Source organism: Pungitius pungitius, chromosome 4 (genome assembly GCF_949316345.1).
Source record: "Pungitius pungitius chromosome 4, fPunPun2.1, whole genome shotgun sequence".
NCBI classification, from domain to species: domain Eukaryota; kingdom Metazoa; phylum Chordata; class Actinopteri; order Perciformes; family Gasterosteidae; genus Pungitius; species Pungitius pungitius.
Window position 1 is genome coordinate 25605303 of NC_084903.1, and position 13152 is coordinate 25618454.

General features: G+C 47.5%; 1 protein-coding gene across 2 annotated transcripts; it reads right to left on the reverse strand.

Moving 5' to 3' along the window:
• Positions 1–3272: 3272 nt before the first annotated feature.
• slc9a5 (solute carrier family 9 member A5) lies at positions 3273–12785 on the reverse strand. 2 transcript variants are annotated; one of them, XM_037486424.2, is made up of 16 exons: positions 12316–12785; positions 10380–10682; positions 9885–10048; positions 8815–8893; positions 8560–8737; positions 7943–8163; positions 7398–7600; positions 7136–7225; positions 6734–6804; positions 6167–6293; positions 5995–6086; positions 5503–5629; positions 5002–5151; positions 4472–4541; positions 4093–4212; positions 3273–3885 (listed from the first exon to the last, which is right to left on the reverse strand). In XM_037486424.2, exons 1-16 carry the CDS (start codon positions 12665–12667, stop codon positions 3332–3334), a joined length of 2901 nt encoding a protein of 966 aa, XP_037342321.2. In that variant the 5' UTR covers positions 12668–12785; the 3' UTR covers positions 3273–3331. The 2 variants fall into 2 exon arrangements, with proteins under 2 accessions (XP_037342321.2, XP_037342330.2); XM_037486433.2 differs by lacking the exon at positions 10380–10682.
• Positions 12786–13152: the final 367 nt, after the last annotated feature.

Below are 13152 nucleotides of genomic sequence, written 5' to 3' on the forward strand. Positions count from 1 at the left end.
ACTTTTATTTTATTTTCCATTCCCTTCAGTAGGTTTAAAAACATGTCCATGTAAAGGATTAAATATATCGAAAATATTTATTCTCCTTTTGTTCAACCTACAGTAAAACTCACATATTCCGTGTCTGTAAAGGTACTAATATTACAACAAGTTCTAGCATCAACATGTTCTTTAAGTCCTCGCTATGCAGAATAACATGCATAATATTTATTATTGTGGTATTAATGCATTCATCACTTCAATGTCGCAGCAGCCGTTACAAGCATCATCTTTATCCATAAAAATGTAAATGTACTTAGTTACTGCTTGATGGGATGAAATGTCCTGCAGATATATTATAACCAAAGTAAGAGACTTCCTGTGCATAGCTCAGGTTCTGGTGCTGAATTCAAGGACACAGACGCATTCAGATCAACATACTCACGTTTATTGACACATGGGTGAGAAGCTGACACAGCAGAAACAAAGTTAAGGTTCTTTTTATTCTCCTCAAGGCCAGTCGCAGACACTGCTGGGATTGGATCAAACTGCTTTTGGTCTCTGTGGTGAAGACAAACCAGTAACCCCACCTCACAACTGGTGTGGCGCCAGCTGAGCGATGTGGGAAAAGGCCTCGGCTGTTATTACAGCAGCTCAGCATGTTGCCGAGGAAACCAGATTCTGAGTCCAGCATCTGACACATTAGACACAAAGAACTGGAGGAAAAAGGTCACAGACACATGAATATTATCTTATTGCTGCAGTCTGAGCTTTGTGTCACAGGGACGGACTCCTGATGCTGTGCGATGCGTTCAAGTCACCTGGGCCTTCTCATACTCATCCTGCCAATCCGATACGGTGAATCTGATCTCAGGGCTTTCTAGCGCAGTTGAAATGTAAGCAAGGTAGAATTTCTTTTTAAATACAACTCAACTAAACATCAGAGAATGAGACTGCAACTAAAATAGTCACAACAGAAAACCAGACATGACTCAGCAGATTTCCACTTCCTGTTCCCTTGTCTGGAGGTCAAGGTGTTACATGGTTAGACGTCTGCAACCAGCGTTCAGTTGTCGGATTAGACACAGGTCAGTGAACGCCCCTCCTACGGTCTAAAGGTCCTCACTAGATTGGGCCTTTTACATGTCAAACATCATCAGGTTATTATGAAGATGATCTTGATGGACATAAAATGTGTTTTTTATGCAATTAACCAGAATCACATGGTGGAATCTGATTGGCTTTTTGTGGGGACCCAGTGATGACGACAGAAACCAGCTTCAGCTCAGAACTTTACACTGAACGGTTCTGCGGGTCTCTTTTGTCCTACACTCCCTGAATGCAGCACAAGCAGTAGTAGAGCTTTTGTGTTGTTGGTGAATTATTGACAAGGTTTTTATTGTTGTTATTATTATGGTTCTGCAACGATGTGTTGTGTTGCTGTTGTGTTGATGGTGTTATTATGGATGTGTTTGTGTTGTTATTCTGTGCTATGTGTATTGTTGTGTTGTTTGTGCGGTGGTTTTAGGGTTGCTGTATTGTTGGTTTGTTGTTGTTGTTGTTGCGTTGATGGTTTCTTTGGTAAATTAAGAGACATAATCAAAGCTGTTGGGAGACGCAACAAACACACACTAAAATGCTTATTTTTACAGACTTTCCTACCAAATAAAATAGATCTCATATATTTGCAGTTTTATAAATTACAATTGTAGATTTGATACAAGCTCAGTGACACCTTAAATATAGTTTACAAACACAGAAATGGCTCCATGAAAGAATCAATATCACAACATAATCCCATGATCACAACTTCCTCATCAATAAACTACAGCGATACCTGGAGGAGTAACCAGAGCTGACATCTGGAAACTAATCAATAGAAATAAAAACCCAAATTATCATAACAATCAATATCTTATTGATCTTTACAGTAATGATTCAAATCGTGAGAATAATATGGAAAACAACCCAACAGCTTGTCAGCTGACAGGAAGTGACACTGACGGTTGAAAAGCTGGGACCTGTTGCCATGGTGACACACGGTGATACTGGAGATGTGGTGGTGACCTCTGACCTCTGCAGTCACATGACCACTTCATGGTAAATGGAGGTGAGGGTAGTAAGAGCTGCTCTCCTATTGGACGGTGTGTTTAGGGGTGTGTTGCTACAGGTGTGTGTGTGTGTGTGCAGTGCCGGCGCTCCGCACACGCACATCACGCGCTGCGCGTAGGGCACCAAGTGCCTGGGGGGGCACCAAAAAATCTGGGACGTGAAAAATCATCACAGTAGGCTACTAGTATAAAAAACAAATAAAATATGTCTAAAGCATGCTAATATGCAAAATCAATACAAAGTCAAAAAGTAATAGGCCTAGACCAAATTAGTGGAGAAAAAGGGGAACCTCCTGTGCGGCCCCCCTCCCCCCACCTCCCAGTGGTTTGTTCCATTATGCCTCAAATCTCAAATGTGACAGACAGCTTTGAAACGGATTCGAAAAGGCATCAAGAGTCGGGGGCGGAAAAAAGAGACAGCGGGATGATGCTCGCGCGTCGCTCTCAGCTAAGACAATGTTTTAAATCAGGGGTCCCCGAACTTTGTCTCGTGAGGACCGTTGCTAGCGGTCACCGGGCGGCCGGCTGCCCACATGTACTCGCCTCATAATGTCCGCACGGACCGCCGTGGGTCGTATTCGGTACTCGCCAGGAACGTTTAAGTGGTCTGGCTGTCATCAGCATCAATGGGACGTGGCTCAGAAACTGTCATGTGACCTGAGAGCTGATTTTGCAGCTAGGAAATGCAGGCGTGTGCCTCTGTAGGGCCTTTGACAACTGATGGTAGTGAAAATGTTTGTAATATTGTTCTATCGGATAGCAGAATGGTCTCTTTTATAGAGATGGTAAAGTAAAATTCTACTGTGCAGTTTGCACTTTATTATTATTATTTGTACTTACTGAAGAAATGTGCACATTATTACTTACACGGTTATATACTTGAATACTTTCTGCGTTTACAATGTTCAGTTCCAAATCTGTGTTTTTAGTAATTGTGGTGGTATTTGGTATTTATAATTTTATCTTTTATATAATTTATTTCTTTTCATGTTTGTTTATGTAAATTATTTATGTTTAGAAGTTATTTGGGGAATAAAGAGAACCTAACTAAGACATTCTGAATGGTTGTTATTCCTTTGGTGGTGGTGGTTGGTTGGTTTGTTGGTTGGGGGGGGGCACCACCAAGCATTTGTGCTTAGGGCACCCAAATGGCTAGCGCTGGCCCTGTGTGTGTGTGTGTGTGTGTGTGTGTGTGTGTGTAGCTGCCGCTCCGCTGGTGGGGGCTGATCTGGGACCAGAGGTCACAGCTGGGTGGGCCCTCGACTGTGCGGCTCGCTGACAGCTGGAGGCGCTGCCACTAGGCTCCTCAGGTAGACGCAAGGGTTCCTCCTCCTCCCAGAGCCGGGGGCGGAGCCTTGCGGGGGGGGCGGCAAGGAGCCAGGAGGCCTCAGAGGCGACATGAGGGGCTGCATCTCCTGCAACGCTCTAGCCCCCCCATCTACCTCGTCCTCCTCTTCCTCCTCTTTCTTCTGCAGGAAGCAGAAGGAACCCTGGGCCACCTGAGCTCCGATGGAGGAGGTGCTGCCCGGTGGCGTGTAGGAGGCCGGGCGGGCCCCTCCCACTCTGGACAGGGCACTGACCCGCGGGTGCAGCGGCTCGGCGGGGGCCGGCGGGGAGGAGATGCTCTCCAGGGAGGAGATGCTCTGGTTCCAGGCCTGCTGGAGGTCCACGGGGATGATCTTGGTGGCCTCCACGGACACACAGGGGGGGGGGGAGCCCACGCTGCCCTTCCACGGAAGGTGGGGGGAGGAGGGGGGCAGGGGGGGACTCTGACCGCCATCCAGGGCGGCTGGGACTGGTGGAGGACACAGACAGGTGTGTGAGGGTGTGCTTTATGGCGGCAAATCACTGTCAAAATTCAAGAGCAAAAGTCCGTCTTGCGACCCCTCTGTAACCATAGTGGAACCGGTCCAAACCGGTCCGTATGAAATCTCAAATCCAATCGGATTTGACGGTGATTTGCCGCCATGGTGCTTCTCTCAAAGGGAACGTGTGTTCTCACCTGATCGTTGTGTTGGTGTCTCCACCTGACGAGCTACGAAGGTGATCCCCACGTCCTCGTCCTTCTCAGGGTCTGAATGTCCTTTGTCCTCCTCGGACTCCACAGGAACCACCACCGGGTCTACACACACACACACACACACACACACACACACACACACACACATTTTAAATGTATTATTCATAACATGAGCAGAAGCTGTTGGTCTGATGCTTATACATGCTAGAGAGTCGGAGTGAACCCTCCGACTCTCTAGCATGTATTATGCATGTATTATGCATGTATTATGCATGTATTATGCATGTATGATGCATGTATTATGCATGTATGATGCATGTATGATGCATGTATGTTGCATGTTTCATGCATGTTTATTCACTCTTGTCGTGCCAGCTGACGTTGCGGCGTGGCTTGTCTCCGCCCTCTTCTCTGGAGTCAGATCCTCGGCGCTGAGGAAGAGGAACAAACAACAAACCTCAGGTCAGCGTCAGACCACAGAGCCTCTGCTGCTGGACCCCGTCTGTGAGGACAGGACCCGCAGAACCAGTAGGCGACTGGGAGAACTGGTCCACACACTTTTAACGGCTCAATTATGAATAATCATCTTTACTATGAAGGCCATTGAAGGGTTATTAATGAGCCAGTTTGAGGACTAAAAGTCACAACAAGTACTACTGTTCTTACATCACTTGTGATAGAAGTACCACTACTACTACCACTACTAGCACTAGTACTACTTCTTCTATCAGAAGTACAAGTGGATTAGTGGTAGCATTAGTACCACTTGGATCAGTACAACAATGCAAAATAGCAGTAGCATTACCACTACTATCTCAACTCACACTACTGCAGTACTAGTACTAGTGCTAGTATCAGTACACCCAGTACTGCAGTACTCGTGGTGCTTGCCTTCTTGAGGTTGCGGTCCTTCTTGTGGCGTTTGTGTCGGGTGGACTTGAAGTTCTCCATGCGGCTCCTCATGTTCCTCTGGAACACCTCTCGGTCCTGGCGCTCCTTCTCCCCCAGAGGCATGAAGTGTCTGCTGTAGTGGGACTGGTACTACCCAACAACAACAACAACAACGTGACCCACTACCAACAGCCACAACACATTTATCTTCTAATCACCATTTCAAACTTTTAGAAAGTAAAGTGTTTTTTTGCTGCTACGGCCTCCTCAAGGGGACCCTGCCTCCTCCTCAAGGTCCACTAGGGTCCACCAAAGACTGTTCCACCCTGGATTCTACTCAAGGAACCCTGGAGTTTATTTAAGGAACCTTGGAATCTACTCATAGAACCCTGCACCTCTTCAAAGACTCAAATCCAATGACCCAAAGAATGTCCTGAGGGAGGGATTGAACCCCAAAGAAGCCACAGCAGATGTGAGTGTGTCGGTGAGAGGGTTCATTACACGTCTCCTGGGCTTGTACAGGTTCCCTGACAGGAAGTGATGCGTCTCGCTCTCTTCCTCCACTTTGGCTCCAGGCACATTATCGATCACTTGGAGGTCCAGACACACACCGCTGCCATTCTCACGCCTGGAACACAACAACAACAACGAGTCAACAACAACAACCCGCCAGGGGGCTGCCGCACAAAAGTAGAATAAAGGAATTCAGGATAAGTGACAAAGCGCATCTTGACTTCGTGTGACCCGCTGAGCAGCAACTGATCAGGGAAAGTTATGAAATGCTTCTTCATCCCATTCAGAAACGTCTTTATGGACTTTATACATGTCGCCCTCAACTGTCAAACACGTTTGTTTGGGATCAGATCAGCTTATTTAAGGACTCATCTTTAGCCTGCCCTGGAGCAAACAATACATCACCATGGTTACTTTCTAAATTCATCCAGTGCCCCCATGTCATCAACAACAAGGCATGGGGACAGTCATGTGACTCACAGGTAGTTGGTGACATTGGTGACTTCGGGGAACGAGGCTCTGCTGGCCATGGAGGGCAGGGACAGTCTGGCTGAGGTCAGGACGTTCCCCCCCTACACACACACACACACACACACACACTCTTCAGTACATCTTCCACTCCAAAGCATCATCACAGATCTGTGATGCTCACCTGGTCGATGACACTGATGGCGTCTCGGATGTTGATCTTCTGGTAAGCCTCCCACAGTTCACTCTTCCTGTACACAGACTTCCTCAGCAGCAGCTTACTCAGGTAGTTCTTATCAAACTGCTCCCACCTGAGAGGAGACATATTCATACTTTAAATATACATAGTATGATGATGTTTGATAGTCTCCATGGATCATGTGTCTTTGTGGTGAAGGAATAAAGCTCCACCTACTGGTCACTGTGTGTCCTTACACATTACTAAGTGCAAATGGTGAGTTTAAATATGTATATAAATATACTGTATGTATAATGAATAAACATCTCGGAGGAAACAGGTTGGTGTTACAGTTACTGAACTGGTGTCTGATGATATTAAATATTATAATATATATATCTTCATTATTCTGTTTAATACTCATCAAATGAACAATTGATTGATGTAACTCCGTATTGTTCATTCTGATCACATGACGTCTATCATGAGAGGGGGGGTCAGAGGTCAAAGGATGCCCCCTGTGTAAAATTGTAAAGACCTCCATAAAGATGATGATGATGATGATGGACTCACTTGTCTCTCCAGTGGTGGTATCCCTGAAGTCCTGCTATGTCCTCCACTGCTGCCAGGGTGTGGTCAAAGGCCTGAGACGACAACAACAACATCAGCAGAGACGTCCAGTGACCGAAATGTACATCCTGGGAGAACTTGTTGTAGGTTTAAATCCTGATTCTAAAGGAGACTTGTGACGCTCAAAGGTCAAAGGTCACTGCAGCTATGAGCTCACAGAAGGAGTTTCTGGTTGGAATCTATTATACTCAGTAGGAATCTGCCTTTGGACAAGGCAGTGACTTCCATCTGCAGTACAAGACGAACAAGAAGAAGAAGAAATAGGAGAAGATGAAGAAGGAGAAGAAAAAGAAGAAGGAGGGGAAGAAGTAGAAGTAGTTGTAGTACTTGTAGTAGTACACTTACCCTCTCGTGGATCTCCTCATTGATCGTCGGCTTCCTGTTGGTGGAACGAGGAACTTTGAGCCAGTCAACGAGAGGTTTAATAGTCAGACCCTGATGGAGAAACATGTGATGAAGACGATGATGATGATGATGATGATGAAGTCATAATTCTGAGATGTTGATATTTGCAGCTCTCCCTTCCCTTCCAGAGCCCCGAAGGTTGAGTTCTCCTCATGAAAATGAAGCTCCGATGTGCTACACTCAATCAGGGATCCCGTCCTACCTGAAACATGACGGTGAAGAAGACAACCACAATCGTCGTGGCGACAAAGTAGTCCTTGGCCTTGACCTGCTCGCCATCCAGTAGCACCACCAGGGCGAACGCCACAGCACCTCGCAGGCCGCCGTATGACATCACCACCTGGTCAATCTTGTCCAACGGGACGAGGCGGAAGCGGTTCAGGACCCAGGTCTGACCAATCACACCTGGAGCAAAGGGGCGGTGACCGGTACCCAATCAGAAGACTTTGGATTTTTTTTTAATTGCATCTGAATGTGAATCTGTGAGAGGTCAAAGGTTAAATCCTCTGACACTAGCGTGACATTTCAACAGTAAACATCAGTGACCAGCATCACAAAATCTAGAGCTGAAATGTCACCAAGGACAAAAAGTCCATCATGCTGGTTGCCTGGAAACCAGATGTGTGTGGAGACACTGGACAGAACATTTCACTTAAACATCGTTCTCTTTAGTTTCCTCCCAACTTGATCACAGGCAGATGTTTGTTGTTCCGTTTCTATGGAAACAGCTGCCAAACGGTGACAAACCTGCGGCTCTGAAGACAAATATGAAGACGAGCGTGCAGGACACCAGGCCGGTGTCCCAGGCCCACTTGGACTTGTCCACTGCTGAGATGCCCAGGAAGATGAAGATGATTGTCTCTGCGATGCTGGCCAATGTCTTCATCGTGTACTTCACTGTGGTCCGGGACTTCTGGGAGATGTTGGCCTCCACGTATTTGTTGGCACCGATACCACAGAAGGTCATTCTGAGGAGAGACAGACGTGTGGGGATGGAGACGCAGGTGAGAAGAGGCCTGAAACTAGTTTGGGCAAAACCACGTGGAGGACACCGGTCTGCGAAATACCCAAAGTAAGTAAGAAAATAACCAACGGCAAACTAATAACCCTTAGCAACCAGTCGGTACACCATAGCAACCAACTAACAAACCGTAGTTACCAGTCTGCACTTCATTAGAAAGATGAGAGCTCATTAGCCATAGTCTGTCATTGAGGTCCCTCTGGTAGACTGGTCACAAAGTCCTGTCTGGTTGTGCAGGTTGTACTGGGTTTACTGGTTGTGGTGATCCATATGTTTGCACTATCGGTACTGGTCCTGCTTATTGTACTGGTCTTGCTGGTGTTGATGGGTCAGCGAGACTTACGATAGAATTGCGGACAGGGATAAGAGCTCGGCGGTGAGGTAGGCCAGGTAGACCAGCAGGAAGACAAAGAGCGGCTCGATGATCCGAACCTTCTTGGTGAAGCGAGTGATGAAGCCGAGCATGACGGCGAACACCAGACCCACCAGAGTCCCGCCGATGCTGACGATGAGGAAGGATGCTGAGAAGAAAGAGAAGGAGTGAGGCGAAAAAGAAGAGTAAAACCTGCTTTGGTTGTGTTTCTTTGTGTGACCTCACCAACTCCTTTGAAGTAATCTGCCGTCTGAACGTTGTCCACTCCCACTTCCACAAAGGAGATGTAGACTTTATATAAAACCTGGAGATCAGGGACACTTTAAACTGTTGCTGAGAGGACCATTGTCATGACGACTCAGGAACATGTACGAAGTCACATATTAAACTGTGATGTCCATTCATCCGTTTAATGTCATGTCTGCTTGTAGAAAGTTGCAGACGGTGTCCAATCAGCATTCAACCCCAAAGCCCCGCCCCTCTCTTCTCTCTGGGAGTTTTCCCCGCTCTCGGGTTGGTCCACTTGTTGGTGGGATTAGCTGGGTCTCGTTTGAGTGCTGCTAAGGATTAGAAAGAGTTAATCTGCTCAAAACGCTCTAATCTCATCTTTCTCTAACTGGGTAACAAGCCTCCTCTTCATCCAACATCTGGTGGTGGAGGAGGAAGGTCAAAGGGACCTTCTGCGGTTTCCTCCGGTCGGCGTGCACAGACCACGGAGGACCTTTCAGACTCTAACAACTGTGTGTGGAAAGTGTGGACGGCCGGGGGCCATCTTAAATGGTGTTGCGCTAATAAGGTGTAGTTGATCCAGGACTCAGGTTCCTTAAAAACATCTTAGGTTTCTAATAAACACAAGAGTCTCATTATGAGAGCTAGACGTCTCGGTGGTGAACAGGCGGAGAACCACTTCCATATTCTTCATGTAACCACAGTTTCTATGGACCTACATCTTAAATAGTGACTTAAAGCTCCGTCAGTGTGGGGACGAGAGGATGAGACACAGATATAAGGTGGTGCTTCTGTTGCTCTGGACCTTTAATCTGTTCTAGTTGAGGAGATCTGGAGGCCCCCATGTCTTCTCCAATGGGTTCCATGTGGACTGGTTTGGTAGTTTGGACCATCATGTGCTGGTCTGTGTGCTCACAGAGTCCTGAAGGTACCATGAATAATACTGCCCGAGTTGACTGATGGTCAATATTCTCCTTGTAAGCCTCTCTGTTGCCACAGCAACTTAGCAACATGCCTTACGTGACGAGGCGTGTGTGTACACATGTGTGCTTGTGTGTGTTACTCACCACGGTGACAGCGTCATTGACCAGCGACTCTCCGAAGACGATGATGAAGAGCGTGTCGTTCACGTGGACCTCCTCGAACACGGCGAGCACGGCCACCGGGTCCACGGCCGAGATCAGAGCCCCGAACAGCAGGAAGTCCATCAGGTTGGCCTGTACGCGCTCATCTAATCGCACACACACACACAGACACACACACACATATACACACACGCGCACACACACACGCACATCAAGGTGTCATCATGAGGTCATCATTACATCATCGGGCCTCTGAGGTCATTCACAAAGAGACGATAAAACTATTCTTTGATGTGTGTGAGGTTTGGATGTTTGATGTTTGTTCAACAATGAGATCTTTCTGTGAGAGAAGAAGAGTCTTCAAACGAATGGAGAGAGTTTGAGCGTTGTGGGCGTGGCCTGATCTTAAAGGAACCGTAGCTCATAAACACTGGGTGTGACACCATATATCTGCCGTTTGAGGCAGCCGGGACCGACCTATGACCCCCAGCAGCTTGGCGGCGTACAGGCAGAAGCCGGTGCAGAAGGCGTTCCACAGCGTCCCCACCACGGCGTACGTCAGGATGGCCCCCAGGTTGTCGAAGAAGAGGCGAGCCGGCATGAAGTAGCCGGCGTCGCCCACGATGGTCGGCAGCAGGAAGAGGAAGAAGAGGGCGGGCTCTAGCTGGTACAGCTGCTTCTTATTGGCTATGAGGACCACCCCGCCCAAAACCAGACCCAGCAGGATCAGCATGCAGCTCTCCGGGACCACCGTGGTGAACCGCTGAGAGAAGTGAAACACTGGAGGACAAGAGACAGACGATGAAGACATGGGAGACAGGAGACCGACAAGGAAGACATGTGAGACAGGAGATAAGAGACAGGAGACAAGAGCCATAAGATAAAAAGATGGGAGACAGATGATGATTAGACAGGAGACAAGGAGAGACGATGAAGAGATAAGACACAGACAATGAAGACATGGGAGACAAGAGACAGGAGATGAAGAAAGGACACAGAAGAGGGCAAACAGGAAACTGTTGGAGACACATGAAGCGTCTCATTGGTCCTTGCTGAGGCCGTACATCTTTAAAACATGAAATAATTGCTCTCTTCATTGATTCTTTGTAGTTTAACGTGATTACTTCGATGAGGACTATTTTCAGCGGCGGATGGATCCACATTAACGTATTAGTGAGGAGATGAAAGGCTGCCATGATGTCAGAGTGAGTTCAAACACCTTTTAGAAGGCTGAGTCATCAGCTGTCATCCCATGGATGATGAATAACAGGTTGATTTTCCATACGGTTGTCATGACGAGTGACATGACCCCGACATGTGACCATCACGGTCTACCAACCCCCCCCCCCCCCCCCCCCACACACACACACACACACACACACACACACACACACACACACACACACACAGGATGAACATTTAGTTTCTCTAACCACATCCTCCTCTCACAGAGCTCCATCAAAACATGATCCTTCAGCATCTTCATCATCAGCACCACCTTCATTGTCTTCTTCATCATCAGAATCTTCATCACACACATGTGGATTCATCTGCCGCTAAACTAACATTTCAAAATAAAAGTCTGTAAATTGATCCAGTTTTTCTGAGCAGAAAAAACAATATGCACATATTCAAGGAATCTTTGATCACATGACCAGAAAAAAGTGAATCACCTGAAGGACACTCAGTGTGAACCAAGTCCCCCCAACAATAACCAACCTGAGACAGAGAGACAGAAAGACAAGGACAGACAGAGATAGGGGGGGACACATAAGAGCCAAGGAGGACAGAGGATACTAGAGAGAAGAAGAGGACATAGGAGAGACTAGAAAAGAGGAGAGGAGTCATGAAAGGAAAGAGGAAACTTGAGAGGTGAGAAGGACAGAGGAGACATGAGAGGAGACAGAAGGATCCCTGCTGCTTTGTCTCTTAAAGTTGATTCACTATAAAGAACAAATGTTTGCAGACTATGTACGATGATGTCATCAGTTCAGATGCAGGACGTGCTGCTGGTTTCTATGACGTCATTGATATATTGATGACATCACACCGAGCTGTGGAACCACAATCTAAAACCAGTACCTATCCAAAACCAGAATCAGAGACCAGTACCAAAGACCAGTGACAGAGACCAGAATCTAAAACCAGTGCCAGAGGCCAGTACCTATCCAAAACCAGAATCGGAGACCAGTACCAAAGACCAGTACCTATCCAAAACCAGAATCGGAGACCAGTACCAAAGACCCGTGACAGAGACCAGAATCTAAAACCAGTACCGGAGGCCAGTACCCATCAGTCTCCTTCTTTTTGAAACTCAGACTTTTTTTCACTGATTTATCAAACAGTTTCACATCCAGAACTCCCGGTGTGGTCCCGGTGTGGTTCCGGTCCCAGTAAGGAGACCAGTACTCACAGATCTTGGCCACACTGGCCACCAGTAGCCAGGTGGCGATGATGTAGGGGGTCTGCACGTAGCTCCACTCCCACTGGACCACCCGGTACCCGCCGCCGTGATGATGAGGGTTCCCGTCCTCCTCCCCTTCTCCGGGACCGGACGGCTCCTCCACGGCGGACCGGGCCACGGCCACATCGGACGCCCCGTACTCCGCCCGGGGCTGCGGGAGGAGGAGGAGCGGCGGGGCGGAGGGGGAGGCGGGGACCGGCGGAGAGAAGCCGAGTCCCGGCCCCCCGAGCGGCGGAGCGCCGGTACCGGACAGGTCCGCGGCGGCCAGTAGCAGCAGCAGCATCACAGCGAACGGCTTCATGGTCCTCCCGGTGCTCAGCGGGACCACATCCTCCGGAACCTTTATATACACACACCGACACACCGAGGGGAGCGGGGCCGAGGAGGGAGGCCGGCCGCCGGTTTACAACATCAACACACTCCGGTAACACGGAGGAGGAGGAGGAGGGGACACCGGGGACATGTGACTCGGTTTAAAGAGACGGGACCCTGCAGGTAGAGGACCCGGTACAATACTATACCAATACTACCATCATACTGTAGTATGTATAATGATAATACTTTACTTTCAGGAGTTTAATTGTTAAGAATTAGGCCTATGCTATATTAAAATATGTAATATTTACAGTACAAATAATATCATTGTACCAAAACTGTTCAATACCAATTATACCACTAATATACTTAAATATGCGAACACTAAATAATGTAATATACTACCAATACTGTGTACTAATACCTTTCTTTATAATTATAGTTGTAGTGTATTATTATATAATATAATTA